This window comes from Amblyraja radiata, chromosome 10 (genome assembly GCF_010909765.2).
Source record: "Amblyraja radiata isolate CabotCenter1 chromosome 10, sAmbRad1.1.pri, whole genome shotgun sequence".
Classification (NCBI taxonomy): Eukaryota; Metazoa; Chordata; class Chondrichthyes; order Rajiformes; family Rajidae; genus Amblyraja; species Amblyraja radiata.
The window spans coordinates 56288440-56304650 of record NC_045965.1 but is presented as its reverse complement, the minus strand read 5'-3'; the positions used below and the strand labels follow the sequence as shown (position 1 = coordinate 56304650).

General features: G+C 38.9%; 1 protein-coding gene across 1 annotated transcript in view; it reads right to left on the bottom strand.

Annotated features, from left to right (window-relative positions):
• The window catches only part of arhgap29 (Rho GTPase activating protein 29), an 87472-nt gene that overhangs the window by 10642 nt on the left and 60619 nt on the right, over positions 1-16211 (bottom strand). Inside the window, exons 8-16 of the mRNA XM_033027824.1 lie at positions 13832-13969; positions 11983-12047; positions 10748-10858; positions 9703-9783; positions 9411-9599; positions 8896-9033; positions 8105-8295; positions 4861-5036; positions 970-1095 (exon numbers count right to left, since the gene is read on the bottom strand). Of these exons, the coding sequence (XP_032883715.1) occupies positions 970-1095; positions 4861-5036; positions 8105-8295; positions 8896-9033; positions 9411-9599; positions 9703-9783; positions 10748-10858; positions 11983-12047; positions 13832-13969 (1215 nt within the window). The remainder of the gene's footprint in view (positions 1-969; positions 1096-4860; positions 5037-8104; positions 8296-8895; positions 9034-9410; positions 9600-9702; positions 9784-10747; positions 10859-11982; positions 12048-13831; positions 13970-16211) is intronic.

Sequence of the window (16211 nt, the reverse complement as noted above, 5' to 3'; positions counted from 1 at the left end):
TTTCAGAGAGCTATGATCTTGCACCCCATCTCCTTGGGTACATTAGTACTTCGAGGGGTCCTGCATTCACTTTATATTTCCCTCTTCCATTTTGGGAGATTTAATGCATTACTTGAGAATCCATTATTTTTCAATAAGGATCAACTCACATTTTTTTTTTTTTTTAAAAGATGTGATACATGTAGACCAAAGTTATGGGTACACAAAAAAGCTGGAGAAACTCAGCGGGTGCAGCAGCATCTATGGAGCTAAGGAAATAGGCAACGTTTCGGGCTGAAACCCACTTAGGCGACTTTTTAGGCGACTTCCAAGGACTAGTTTTAATGGAATTCACCTACGACATCACCTGTCGCCACTGTCGCCACTGTCGCCGAAAAAGTTTCAACATGTTGCAAATTTTGCAGCAGTCGCCTGTAGTCACCCAAAAAATCGCCTAAGTGGGACAGGCCCATGACTCATCACATATTCTGTCCTGCCCATTTCCCCAAAATTCTAAGATAGTGATAAGTAGGATACCAGTAAAAATTATTTTAATACGTCTTTTCAGACACCGATACAAAGATCCGCATCACTACTAATAGCCTTGCAGGTTTAAGTAATTTGAGCATAAGGAAATGTTATTACTTTACACTACTTGGTTTCATTTTAAGTTGTGCATATAACTAAATATTGAGGAATCGTGTTTCTTCAAATTCCTTGGAGGCTAAATAAATAAATAAATGATTCATATCTATAGTTACAAAGTTAACAGTGGTCCCTTATTTCTATCAACAAGCATTGATATAATCACCACCAATATTGTGGCATGATGTGGCAAATAACTTTGTAACATCTAATGCTCACATCCCTACCGTGTGATACAAAAGGGTAAATGTAAATTGTCTTTACTAGAGAATGAAAAATAACATTATTCCAAGCATCTCAAGATCACCCAGAAAACAATAATCGTGAATATGTTTGCTTCCATACCAGGGCTAGCAGAAGGAGAATCCATGGATCTCGACTCACTGCTTCCTCCTCCACTTTCCGAATCACTGCACATACCACTCCCCTGGGCTCCTGAGGGCCAAGCTCTAAATGGCCCATGACTCTGGGCTATTATGAAAAAAATAAAATCAGGGGAAAACTGAAACATTGGTTAAACTATAAAAGTGCTAACGTTGTCTTAAGCTATATCATTTGATCAATAGATCTGACAAAATTATATAGTAAAAATAAAAGAAAAACTATTCAATTGCTAGCAAAACTAAAAAAGGTCTACAGGAACCTTTGCCTACTGACAACAAATCACAGTGCCACAGGACTTAAAGGGCTATTCCATCTGTAGGTCGATGTTAGATCTTTACAAGGACAATTACATTTTCACCCTGGTAGGCAGCCATTTGGTCCACTGTACTTTGCTCCGTTCATCATTCCCTCGATCCTGACTAGTCTCCCAGTTTCTGCCGCTGAAAAACATCCCCACAGCATGATGCTGCCGCCACCATGCTTTACTGTAAGTATGGTATTGGCCAGGTGACGAGCGGTGCCTGGTTTCCTCCAGACGTGATGCTTGGCATTCAGGCCAGAGTTCAATCAGACCAGAGAATCTTGTTTCTCATGGTCTGAGAGTCCTTTAGGTGCCTTTTGGCAAACTCCAAACAGGCTCTGATGTGCCTTTTTATTGAGGAGTGGCTTGCGTCTGGCCACTCTACCATAAAGGCCTGATCAGTGGAATGCTGCAGATATAGTTGTCGTTCTGGAAGGTTCTCCTATCTCCACAGAGGAACACTGGAGCTCTGCCAGTGACTATCGGGTTCTAGGTCACCTCTCTAACCAAGGCCCTTCTCCCCCGATTGCTCAGTTTGGCCGCGCAGCCAGCTCTATGAAGAGTCCTGGTGGTTCCAAAGTTCTTCCATTTAAGAATGACAGAGGCCACTGTGCTCTTCGGGACCTGCAATGCTGCAGAAATTGTTTTATACCCTTACCCAGATCTGTGTCTCGACTCAATCCTGTCTCAGAGGTCTACGGACAATCTTTCGTCTTCATGGCTTGGTTTTTGATCTGACATGCACTGTCAACTGTGGGACCTTATATAGACAGGTGTGTGCCTTTCCAAATCATGTCCAGTCATTTTAATTTACCACTGGTGGACTCCAATCAGGTTGTAGAAATATCTCAAGGACAATCAATGGAAACACAATAAGTTCAATTTTGATTGTCACAGCAAAGGGTCTGAATACTTATGTAAATGTAATATTTCAGTTATTTGTTTTTAATTACTTTGTCCAAATTTTTAAACACCTGTTTTCGCTTCTTCATTCTGGGGTATTGTGTATAGATTGATGATTAAAAAAATGAATTTAATCCTTTTTAAAATAAGGCTGTAACGTAACAAAATGTGGATATAGTGAAGGGGTCTGAATACTTTCTGTATGCCCTGTAAACCTTGGCTCTCAGAGCAGCCTTTGGTCTCATTCTCCTACTTGTTTTCTTGTAACATTCTGTCTCATATGCCAGACAACTATTCCCCTCCATCCCTCATCCTGCCACTCATCCACATTGTGAGCAATTTAACCTTGAAATGAGGGAGGAAAGAAGCATTCCGAAGAAAACCAAGCAATAGCATGGAAATTCCACACAGTTGACACCAAGACCAGGCTCGAACTGGGCTGCTGGAACACTCTGCTACCTTACCAGTCAATTCCATTCGCCATTTCTACCCCAGAAACTCTGCTATTTTTCCTTCTCCAAAGATTTATCCAATTTCCTTTTGAAAGGAATTTTTTCCTTGCATCTTTTTTGAAGCCTTCACAATTGTTTTGTAATGTTGTTATAAAACTGCATATTATACCTTAGCTGGGGGTCAAATCTTTTTTTAAAGAAAAGCTTCAACACAGCTTCGATTTTTGCATTGCACTTTGTGCCTTTATTAATGGAGCCCAAAATATTATTGAAAACAATACTTTCGCTACATGTTCATTAATTTGTGCATTTCGGTTTTCCTCATTCTTACCAAGAACCATTACCTCGCACTTCATTAAATCTCACGCGTTACGAGCCTTTCCATTCATTTAGCTTGTTTACATCCTCTTGAAATCTATTATCTTCCCCATTGTTTGTAACACGTCAAGTCTTACCCCAGAAATGTTATTTCTATTGTACCATAGTGGAAGGGTTTTAAATCCAGATGCCCACCCCACCAAAAAAAAAGCTTGGACAGTTGCAGAACAGGACTTCAAGTATTTCAAATGCAATATTTCTGAGAAATGATGTTCCAAATACATTATATCTATCCATTTCATTTGGTTTATTTTAAAATGATTGCAAATGCACAGATGTTAACTGAAATTTGAATATCCATAAAATAAACCAGAAACAAATTATCTGGGTATAGGAAAGCAGTACAATGTCAGGAATCCAGAAATTCATATGGGGCTCAGAGATGCACCAGTGCTCCCCTTTGCCCACGATAATTTGCAATTAACCCTTTTAGAGATATTCTGCTGTTTTGCTAGATAAGGCACAGGTAACCCTCTGGTCAGTACACATCAGAATCCAAGGTATAGCATAGTACATTTACTTAGAGCTTAGCAGGGCTCAGGTGTAAGAGGAGGAGTAATTCAAGATTTTTGGACGACACCAACATTGCTAGACCTGCAGATTTTTCACACGACACCAACATCGCTAGATCTGCAGATTTTTCACACACACACACACACACACACACACAAGCACACACGGACCATAAAATTATGAGAAACATAGGTAGGATACACAGAACCTTTTTCCCAGAATGGAAATGTCAAAGACTAGAGGGGTTAGCTTTAAAGAACAAAGTTTAAGAGAGGTGTGGGGCATGTTTTTTTTTTTTTAATTATAGAGGGTGATGAGTGCACAGAATGCGCTGCCAGGGACGGTGCTGGAGGCAGATATGATAGTGGTGTTTAAGAGGCTTTTAGATACGACACATGGATATGAAAGGAATGGTGATATGGATCATGTGCAGGCAGGTGAGATTAGTTTCTCAGCACAGACATTGTGAACCAAAGTGCCTGTTCCTGTGCTATACATATCTATGTTCTACACTACTAAAATCATTTAAATTCATGCAGCACAGCATTCTCACTAGATGATAGTTTAAAATTTCCCTTAGCAACATGATCTAAAGAAACCCAATGCACAGTAGCCCAATTTACAAGCAACAACAGCAGCTAATGCAGCTGTGGCTTAGAAATGAAAGGATAAATATGGCAAATGGCAAGTATTGATAATAATAACTAGAGTAATTGTATGAGAAACTAGCCAGGATCTTTTAAGTCATCCTCGATAATGGAGCATACAAAACAAAAAATGCCTTAGTATAAAAAAATTAAAACGAGAATGCATCGGTATTGTTGCAAGATGTAAAATAACATCAAAATATTTCTTAGAAACAGGCATTCTATTATTTTTCTGGTAACTTTAAAGTATTCTAGCTTTTGGAGAGCTAGGATAAATGGGGTTACATTATTGGTAATGACGTCCAATGGCAACATAAGTGACAGCCTTTGGCCTTCTGGATATCGCAATTTTTTCCCTAAAATGTAGTGTTTTTTTTTACTCATGCACCTATGATTTCCTTCAGCAGCATAACTCTATATTTAGCTTAATATGTACTTGTCGAAAGTTAGTGAATTGTTCAATTTTCTTCATGTTCCAAAGTGTTTAATCTGGCAATAAAATATGGGAAACTTGTAGCGTGTCAGTTGAACTGGATAAAAACAATCAATTTAGAGTTATACAAGAACTTACAAGAACTAATCTACAACAAATAGCAATCTTTGCACACACTGATCATAGTATCTGTGAAAAGGATAATATAGTATTTATTGTAAATACCTTGAAAGTCAATGCTGCTATTTAATTGCTTCTCTTCCATGTTATTGGACTTGATAAGAAGGGGACTTTCCACATCAGGTGACTGAGGCAGAATATCAACAGAAATACCAGAGGTCTGCGACAAATTTCCTTGTGAAGAATGAGGACTACTTGTTGCTTTTTTTGTAACTGGAAGCCTGCAAGGGGGGAGTGAGGGAATATTTTACCAGCAATGTCAAATTAACAATACAGCTAAACTCTTAATCCAACACACAATGCTGCTGGAGACTACTGCATTTGCTGGACTTTTAATTCACCTTTTTTAATTAAAAAGTTGCAGAGTAACATATCAGTGACCCAGTAAATTTCAAGGGAGCAGAGATGGTGGGGGCAAGGCTCTAGCCAGCAGAGGGGAAAGTGTGACAAATGTAAACTAATGAGCTAGATGCTGAACCATTAGGATTACTGAGTGGTCGGATAATGGATTATCAGAGTTTTGCTGCAATAGAACGTGGGTTGGAGACGAGAGGAAAAAAGAATTACTGGAAAATGACTATATTCCCTAGTAAATTAGATCAGGAATGAGAATTTAATGGAGGAATTCCATAGGCATCAATTCACAGTGCCCTCCATAATGATTGGGACAAAGACCCGTCATTTATTTATTTGCCTCTGTACTCCACAATTTGAGATTTGTAATAGAAAAAAACATATGTGGTTAAAGTGCACATTGTCAGATTTTATTAAAGGCCATTTATATATTTTGTTTTCACCATGTAGAAATTACAGCAGTGTTTATACGTCCCCCCCCCCCCAATTTCAGGGCACCATAATGTTTGGCACACAGCAATGTCATGTAAATGAAAGTAGTCGTTTTTAGTATTTTGTTGCACATCCTTTGCATGCAATGACTGCTTGAAGCCTGCGATTCATGGACATCACCAGATGCTGGGTGTCTTCTCTGGTGATGCTCTGCCAGGCCTGTTTTGGGGGCTAGTCCCCTTCAGTTTTCTCTTCAGCATATAAAAGGCATGCTCAATTGGGGTCAGATCGGGTGATTGATAATTTAAACAGCAGCACATGACCTCTGACACTCCAGTGCATGTTCATTCATAGCTGGATAGTTTTTTGGAGAGGAGACTTGTGTTTTAGAGATGGCACCAAAAAGGCAGCAGCTCAGGGGGAGGGCACAACCTTAAAAAAATCCTGCCATGCAGGTGTTGCCCACCCAGGAGGAGGAGTGGCAGGAGGTGATGCCACAGGAGGTGATAGTGCAGGAGGAGGTAGCCCTGCATGAGAGACCCCTGGAGGAGGAGACCAGGGTGGTAGTATACGTCCCCACCACCACCCGATCTTTCACTGCCTCATTTGAAGGCAGCCAAGCAGCCCTTTCTCCTGTGTCTGACACAGCATCAGAGGCAGATGCCCCATTGGTGGTGAGGGAGGGCTGGAGGAAGGTAATGCCCTACACCTTCACCAGCAGCAGGAGGGGGACCTTGAGGAAAGGTTCCAGCAGAATGCCATCCTGTACGATAAGGAAAATGAGGGGTACAAGGACAGGGACAAGAATGGCATGCTTGCCATCCACTGCCCCACGTGTGCTTGAAGTTCCATCTTTTGTCAAAGCCCAGTGCCACTCTCTTCCAGTCATCTGGTGTACTGGGACAGTCCATCACATCATCTCCATTCACCCATTGAGACCTCTTCTTGTGCTTCCTCTTCACCCTTGCTCTTCCCCTTTCTTAAAGGCTGCTGAAGCAAAAGGGCTACTGCAAACAGCAGTAGTTGTATTTTTACTAACATCCTCCTTCCTTGCTTGCATGGTTCAGAATGATTTAAAAAAAAAAAAAACCTGGGAGGCATTTTTTAGTGAGGAAAAGAAATGCAGACATGACATCATTTTATCAGGTGATCATTTGAGCCATAGACACTCGTCACTGGTCGTTGGTGGTTTTCGGTGTGGTCCTCTGAGGTGGAAGGGGGTCATGCTCATTCACGGACCAATTTGCCAGAGACCATCCTCGAGTAAAACGTACATGGTCGAAGCCAGTCTTCACCATAGTCGAATGAGGTCTTCTTCATAGTCGAGGGAGGTCTTCAACATAGTCGTAGGAGGTCGTACACATAGTCGAGGAAGGTCGTAGGTCACCGCGACCTTGATTTTCTTTTAGTCGCTTAAGGTCGCCAGAACTCGCGGTGGAGGTCTCCCAAGTGGGAAAGGCCCTTAATTCTTTATTATAGAGAAAATTCTTCTATGAGCTGTGGAGGTCTTCCTTGGCCGCTCAGTCCCTTTGCTATTATTAAGCTCACCAGTGCTCTCTTTCTTCTTAATGATGTTTCAACCAGTTGATTTTGGTAAGCCTAAGGGTTGGCTGATGTCTCTAACAATTTTATTCTTGTTTCTCAGTCTCATAATGGCTTCTTTGACTTTCATTGGCACAACTTTGGTCCTCATGTTGATAAACGGCTATAAAAGTTTCCAAAGGTGATGGAAAGACGGGAGGAAAGACTAGGTGCTGAGAACTCTTATACCTGCATTAAGGAGGCACCTGAGCAATTACAAACACCTGTGAAGCCATGTGTCCCAAACTTATGGTGCCCTGAAATGGGGGGGACTATGTACACAGCTATAATTTCTACATGGTGAAACCAAATGTATAAATGTATAAAAATATCCTTTAATAAAATCTGACTTTAACCACGTGATTTTTTCTATTACAAATCTCAAATTATGTACAGAGGCAAATCAATAAATGATGGGTCTTTGGCCTAAACATTATGGAGGGCTCTGTATATTACGAATCTCATATAATCCTTACTGATATTCCCTGATTTAAGTATTGCGTTCCTAGAAGATATTTGGACAATAAAAAAATCCTGAAACATTGAAATGTTCAGCAAAATGCATCATGCATTCGTGTATTCCTATGGACTGAGTATAAATATTATTTGCCATAGTAAAAATGAATAGAATTTTCATAAATAGAAAAAAATGCCAAAGTAACTCAGTGGGTCAGGCAGCATCGTTGAAGAACGCGAATACGGGACGTTTCAGGTCAGGACCCTTCTTCAAACTGAAGGGTCCTGTCCCGAAAAATCACCTATCCACATTCTCCAGAGATGCTGCCTGGCCCGCTGAGTTACTCCAGCATTTTGTGCCCATTTTTGTAGACCAGCATGTTCATAAATAGTGCTCATACCAAGCTTATATGTCACTATCTGCACACAAAGCAAAATAATTTAAGGTAAACATTCAGATACTTACCCTCCACTGGGTGAAACAGAAAATGGCAAAAAGTATGGCTCCATCGAAATTTCCTCCTTTGGTAAACTTTTGACAAATTCTGAATACTGTTGTCCTGGCTCGTATAACTTGGTATTTTCACAAAGAGATTGATAATTAACAGGAAGGGAGACTACTTGAGCATGCTGCATCTGAAATAGGTTGACCGTCACCTGAAAGAGTTAAATTTTAAATCAATGATTTAAATGCTGCAAATATTAAGGACGGCCAAGTTAAATTTTATGTTTTGAAATGTAACAAATGGAGTTATAGACTACAACTATTGATTCTAGGAGAAGTGCAAATATAGGACAAAGAATATTATTGCACTACAAATAAGTATGGTCTTTAATTGAATCCCTGAAAGTGTGGAAGCAGTTTCAATCATGGTTTTTAAATAAGTTGCATTTGAAAGAAAACAATTTTCAAATCTCCAGGGTAAAGTACAAGGGAGGGGACGAATTGAGTATTTTCTTTAAAGCTGGCACAGGTCCAATGAGTCAAATTACTAATTTTCCTACTGTAACAAATCTATAAATATGTTTCAAATTTGGCTTTTGCAGCTGGTGATAAATGCGTGAAATTGGTCACGTTAACATATTCAGCGCCATGAAGGTCAAAAGAACTGATGTGCAGAAGTAAGAGCCAATACTCTTAGCAAAGTGATTAAAGGCAAACTTCTCCATATCAGCATGCTCAACTAAATACTTGAAGTTGAAACAATTTTATAGATGTTTAACTATGCACACGTGATTTGCAGAAACCAATCTTACTGATTTTAAGGTGAGATCACACTGGTAGACAAGTTCACGTAGTTGCGTCAGTATTTCACTTTTGATGCTTTCCATGTTGCTTCTTTTTTCATTGGCATCCGATATCGAGGCTTTGAAATTCTCTCCAGCTTCTTCTGCCTACAAAAGAGATATTTTACTAATTTAAATAACCAATAGGAATGTTATTATTTAATAATTCTTCTAAATTCAGAACAAGCAAACCACGATCAAATCACTCCATAGGCAACTTAAAATACATACCTTTTGAATGTTCCATGCCCTGAACCCCATTAGAACCAAACAATTATTGTGATTAGTTAAATTCTCAAGACTGGGCTACAAGATGATCAATTAACTATATTTTATTCACAGTGTTTAGTAGTTTATGCACCAGAAAAATCAAATTTTGAAGTGAAGATTTCAAATTAATTTACAACTTCAAGTTGAGTAAAACCAGCAGCACTCATTATTAGAAAAACAGCACTTAAATGGAATAAATCTGATAATATGTTTACTTTTTGTGAAGCATCTTCTTCCAGTTTTCTTTTTTTCTCAAGGTGCTTGTTGAAAGTTCCAGCTTGTCCATTACTTGAAGTTACACGTTCTTCCTCTGCTCGAATTGTAGATGATTTTGCTTTCTCATATTCTTCTTGGCGTTGAATGTACAACAAATTTGCCTTTCTGTAGGTTGTTTCTGCCTCATGCTGTCAAATAGATAAAAGGTTCCTGATATTTATAAATTGCATTTATATTAAAAACAAATGAGCAAGTTCAAATTTTTATTTCAAAGAGAATGAAGAATGATACCATTTTTCTTTGCTCCCTTTGCCACTGTTCTTTAATTTCTTTACGCTGCTTGTCAAGCTCATTTCTTCGCAGCAGAAGAGGCTATAAAATATTTAACGCAGAAATATAATTCTATACCATTACACCTGCTGCTAAAATTAACTTTTATTAACAGTTCAAATAAAATGGAACAAATTACAGCTTCAAATGTTGCAACCAAAATAATTCCAAGTTCAAGCTTGCACAGGAAGATCTTCTTGCACATCCAATTCTTCTATCTAATGCACATAATCTAAGTTACATAGAAATGATCAACAAGGGGGAAAACAAAGAGTGTTCAGTTCCAATACAATAAACGGAGCAGCACTGTTTCCTTTCCTCCCTTCACAAGGAAATGCTCATGGATACCAACCAAACAAGAGGAAGAACAATCTAAGACACATGAGAATAATACATTCCCACCAACACAAAACTGGACAATGTTTTAAGCAGCCAGGGAGGAGATTGCACACGGGAGAAATAAACTCAAACCAAAAGTTTGAGTTACTATCTACAAACTGGAATTTGAAATTCACAAATTATAAAAGTAGCCAACAATATTTGTGTAAATAATATAATAATATGGGCAGACAAAAATACTGGAGAAACTCAACAGGTGAGGCAATATCTATGGAGCGAAGGAATAGGTGACGTTTCCGGTCGAGACCCTTCTTCAGACTATAATAATATGGGCAGCACAGTGGCGCAACTGATGTGAGCTGCAGCCTGACAGCGGCAGAGATCCGGGTTCTATCCTGACTGGGCCATCTGTGTGGAGTTTACATGTCAACGTAAGAATCCTCCGGTGTCCTCCCTCCGGGGTTTGTAGGCTAATTTTCCTCTGTAAATTGTCCCTGATGTGTTGGGTGCAGATGGAAAAGTGGGATAACATAGATGTGGTGTGAACGGCTGATCGGTGTTGACCCGGTGGGATGAAGGGCCTGTTTCCATGCTGTATTACCCTCCCAAAAACTATGCATTAAAAAAAGGACACTTGTCAGACAACGAAAACTTGCAAAGACCTCACCTGAATGAATTTATTTGACTGGAGACCTGCTCCAGTTTGAAGAAGTGCCTGACAGTACTCCATATCATATTCAAAAGCAGACATATACACTGTCTGAAATGGCATGTGCACCTGTTGAGAAAAACTAAAATAATTACACAGCTCTTCTAGCTCAATTATCTTTCCTAATGGGTTGCTTTTCAATTCATCCAATGCAATAGTGGTAAAGTTGAATGTACAGGTGCTCCTCAACTTACGTTTGGGTTACGTTCCAATAAACCCATTGTAAATCGAGAATATCGTAAGTCAAAAATGCATTTAATACACCTAACCTACCAAACATTCTCTCTTCTGATAAGGCTCGAGAATAGTGGGAGAAGGCACTGAGGCATACAGTGGTTTTCTCGTGCACGTCGCACAGGGTCTGAAGCCCTCGGCCCGCTTCGACAGCCGCTCAATACTTGGTTTGGTTGCCTGCAATTTTAACGTCTGCTTGCCATTGACATTGTTTTATACTGCCGTGGGGTCTGGGCTGCTGTTGGTCTCGGGCTGCTTGACCTTCCCCTCCCGTTGAGCTGGGGCTTGGGCTACTCTGAGGCCCTTCCCATTGGCAAGCACTAGCAGAGGTACGCTAGGTTCCGGCTCCGCTCTTTGCTCTTCCTTGCCGTTTGCCTGCCCGGGTGGAAAGTTGTTGTGTTTTGTTGCAGGGTCCAGCTGCTGAGATTTGCCACTTTTGTTTACCAGAACCACGGTGGCTTCCTTTTGCTGTGCGTTTTGCAGAAGACACTTGCCTTTCAGAGACTCTTTAGTTCTTTCTTTTTACTTTTTCTTGGCCGACCAGATCTACTGCAGCTCTTGAAGCCGTTGCAACTCCTGTTTTAGGATATCGTACTGCATATCGCTAACCCGGGTAAAGATCAAAATTCAAAATTCGAACTACGGTTTCTACTGAATTTGTATTGCTTTTGCACCATCGTAAAGTCAAAATATCGCAAGTCGAAGCATCGTAAGTCGAGGAGCATCTGTATGTAGAAACTGATTTCCTCCAACATATTACAAGCACACATTTGACAACATGCTCCGAAAATTACATGTATGTGTTGACTGATCATTTGCTCTACAAATCTGATTCATGCTGATTTAACCCCATTATTGTCTGCATGTGGCCAGAAAAACAAGTGTTGACATCCCAAGTAGTTTACTTTGTAGTAACACTTGCAATAATAAATTCCCTTAACATCAGACATTATATTTACCTGTTGGCCGATACACATCTTAGCTGACTCTGCCAATTTTGAATAACTTCTTGCATATTCTGTATCTGCATGAGTGTGAAATAATATTATTAGAAATAAACCCCGCAAAAAATGGTAAAAGGATAATCAAACAAGAGAGGGTAGCCTGGGGGTCACAAAGTTAGGGACCAAAATGAAGATCTCATCTAGGCAGAGGGCAAGATTGAAGCACTAAAATTAGTACTTTATAATAGTCTTCACTGTAGAAGATATGGTAGGAAAGTTGAAGAAGGCAGCTGATAGCACGAGTCGAAAACCACGTCATTTGGATGGAATGCAAGTTGCAGAGGGAAATAAATGAAAGTATTGAAAATGTCAACCGAGTCATTCAATCCAATTCAGATGTGGAATATTGGAGGACTAATGAATACAAAAATCAAACCATGCTCAAAAAAATGGTGCGTAATTAGATACATGTCAACCTAAATATATGGTGAGGACATGTTTCAGATAGAGCAATCTAACACAAACTTAACCAGCGCTTGGAAAAAAATACCCAGTTACTTGGAAAAGCATAAAAGGGAGCTGATATTTTAAAAGTCAAATTATGGTTGACCCAGAGTTGAGATCTTTGGTAAAGAAACAGATGTAATGATGCCATGAGAATGGATTTTAAAAAGAAAACAAAAATTTTATGTTAATCATAAGAAATTTTAAACCCGAGATTAAAGGGATTGAGATTGCATGTGGTTCTGTGAATACAAAATCTGGCAAGTTACGGAATCCAACTGTGAATAGCACTTTTAAATGTTGGCGGAATCTATCTAATAAGATCTACCTGGAGTATTGTGTGCAGTTTTGGTCCCCTAATTTGAGGAACAACATTATTGCTATTGTTGTAGGTTCACAAGGTTAATTCCCAGGATGGCGGGACCATCATATGCTGAGAGAATGGAACAGCTGGGCTTGTATACTCTGGAATTTAGGATGAGAGGGGATCTTATTGAAACATTATTAAGGGTTTGGACACGCTAGAGGCAGGAAACATGTTCCCGATGTTGGGGGAGTCCAGAACCAGGGGCCACTGTTTAAAAATCAGGGGTTAGCCATTTAGAACAGAGATAAGGAAACACTTTTTCACACAGAGAGTTGTGAGTCTGTGGAATTCTTTGCCTCCGTGGAGGCCGGTTCTCTAGATACTTTCAAGAGAGAGCTAGATAGGGTTCTTAAAGATAGCGGAGTCAGGGGATATGGGGAGAAGGCAGGAATGGGGTACTGAATGGGGATGATCAGCCATGATCACATTGAATGGCTCGAATGGCCTACTCCTGCACCCATTGTCTATTGATCCTCAATGGAGTGAACGTCAGCTTTCTGGCAAATCTAACACAATAACACAAATATAACTATAGTTTAAGTTACTGGATGATCTGAACTACAAATCTATGCAAAAATTAACATAGCAACAAAATGTCCCACAATTTGCGATGGGCAATAAAATTAGGCTGAAACTAAGCCAACATCCCATGAATGATTAAAACAACTGGAAAGATCCTTCTGAAAGCTGGCATTGACACAATGGGACGAATGTCACAATTGAACCGTTTTGATCCTGAAGCTGTGCGAAAAGTAATTAAATAACCAAAAATAAACGAAATAACCGAAGTAATAATTTAAATTCAGTTAATACAACTAGCCACTATGATACAAAACAAAAATTCTTAAATGCACCATTAAAAAGTGGGTACAAGTTAGACAAAATGTTATTTACTTATGCAAAGAAAAAAAGTGAACGCAATATGTATTAGAACATTTCACTGATTGAAGTGACTTTGGCCAACAAGATTGAACAGTTGTGTGAAGAACTCACCTAGACTAAGCCGCTTTTCCAACCAGGCCAGAATATCTTTGGTATATCTTGACCAATTTTTTGCATACATTAAAGCTGACTCTATCCCGCTGTCATTTTTAAGTAGCATATTATCAACCTCCTTTGCTCGGAGAGCCCCTAAAAACACGAAATGAAACATCAGGGAATAAGATTGAAATATAAATCAAGCTCGTAAAGCATACAGAAATCCAAATGTTTGTACTGAAAACTTGTGATCTTGCAATACAAGTTAAGGTCATAATGATAACTAACATGGTGGTATTGGAATGATGGAGACTATGGACCCAGAACCAAAGAAACTTGGAGAGATAATGCTTTCCAAGTCAATGGAAGGTGTAATAATTTCATTAGTTGTTCGCTGTTCAACTTAAAAGTGCAAGCAATAAAGTTGTTAGGTGATGGTATTTCATTAAATTGCTAAATATTATTTATGCATTATAAACTGCATTCTCTTTGTTTTAGGTGCACTGTTCTGTTAAAAATCTATCAATTATAAAATTATCTTTTTACGTGTTATCCTTCCAGCAAAAATGTTTGATTCTGTGTTCAATGTCATTAATGAATTAATCCAAGCTGATCTAACTAACTTTTTCAGCCAAGTCATCATTTAGAAAATTGTAAATCAGTTCCCATACTGGCTGACACCTGGTGGTGGTACAAAGGAGGAAACATTCAGCACGCCAAAATCTTGCAAAACATTTAAAAGCCAACAAATTATTTTATGAAATGTAGGGCTGCTGACATAACATTATTTCCAATTTACATCCTGTGAGATCATCCAAACTAATTCATTCGTTATTTTTATTTGAGAACTTTGGTTGAGATATTAACCAAGATATCATGAGCTCATTTGCTCTTCTTCAAACAGTATTCTAAGATACTTGTATCTTTTCAAGAGGACATGCAGAACAACCGTTCCAACTAAAAGCTGCAATACCAACTATGTACAGTACAAGAGCAACAACTCAACTCGTAAGCTCAAGACTTGAATGGTGCTTGAATTCACACAAGCATGAATCAAATCAAACTTCTAAATTATAACCACTTATCTAATCTACAATATGTAGCTTGCATTTCAGATCGTTGCTGCATTTGCATGAGCTGTCACTACTTGTGATATCTTTCATGACCTGGAGATAACACTCAAATAGTTATGCAAAACTCAACTATAAAGCCTGATACAGCTTACAGGCTAAAACAAAATTGGAAAATATTTATAAATAATTCAAGTCTACATCGCTGTTAAAATGGCAACCAGAACTTACTATTGGAAGGAAATTCCACAAATTCCAAGGAATAGATGGCTTGAGATAAGCAATTATTTACCCATTACTGAGCCTGATTGAGAGTGTGTACTGTGAACTAGTGAGAAAAACATTTGGGCATCAGAATGTTGCATATCTTGTCCAGAGACATGCCTGGGTTAAATTTGAAAGAAACTGGTTTGCATTTTAAGCCTCATTAAAACAACCAAATTGACCACTAAATCAGTTAATGTAAACAATGATTAATAATATGTTGGAGCCCGAGTAAATGCAACTATGAGTCTCTGGCACAGGAGTGGTATTATTAGTCATTTCCACTATCAGTTTTGGTCATTTTTAGTTTTTTTTAAATAATACAATTTATTCTCGAGTTCAAGTAAACAACATTCCTGACATTTTTCATCTTTTAAAAAGTGAAAAATGTGCACGTCATCCACCTCAGAACACATTGAAGGAGTATTATTACAGGGATGATCATCGAAACCTCAATAATACCACCAATTTTGACAAGGTCAAATATCAGTACGCGAAATGTTTAATGGTGAAGTAAAGTAAACATGCTTCAGTGCTATTTTGTTTGCTATCCTTTGATTATCACCTTCTACGAGGATGAGATTCCATACATGAAACAATACCTGGATGGTTGACCTCACATTAAAATTGATAGTAGATGCTGTGCTCAATAATGCAGTGCTCATTAACACTGTATGTTTTTTTCATCAAAGATTATGCCGTGAGAAAACCGATTTGGATGGACACAATCAACATCTACAATGGACCTGGGTTTACAACTTCCTGATCGAAGGTTTGTTCAAATTTGACTTCCTGTTGGCCTCGATAGATGCAAGGAAATTTCTCCATTGTTTGTTTTTGGTTACGCTTGCAACCAACCCATCAGCAGAATGCAGTTAAATGAGCCCCATCCAATCTTTCCACATTGAGCATTGGATAAAATGGCAGTGAAATGATGCAGATAGTCATGTTTGATTTTGTCTGCTGTTTGCATAATGACAAAATAACAGAGAAAATAAGTGCAGGATGAGGCCATTTGTGTACAGGAAATATAGTGAAATCTTCGTTGGAGGAAATCTTCG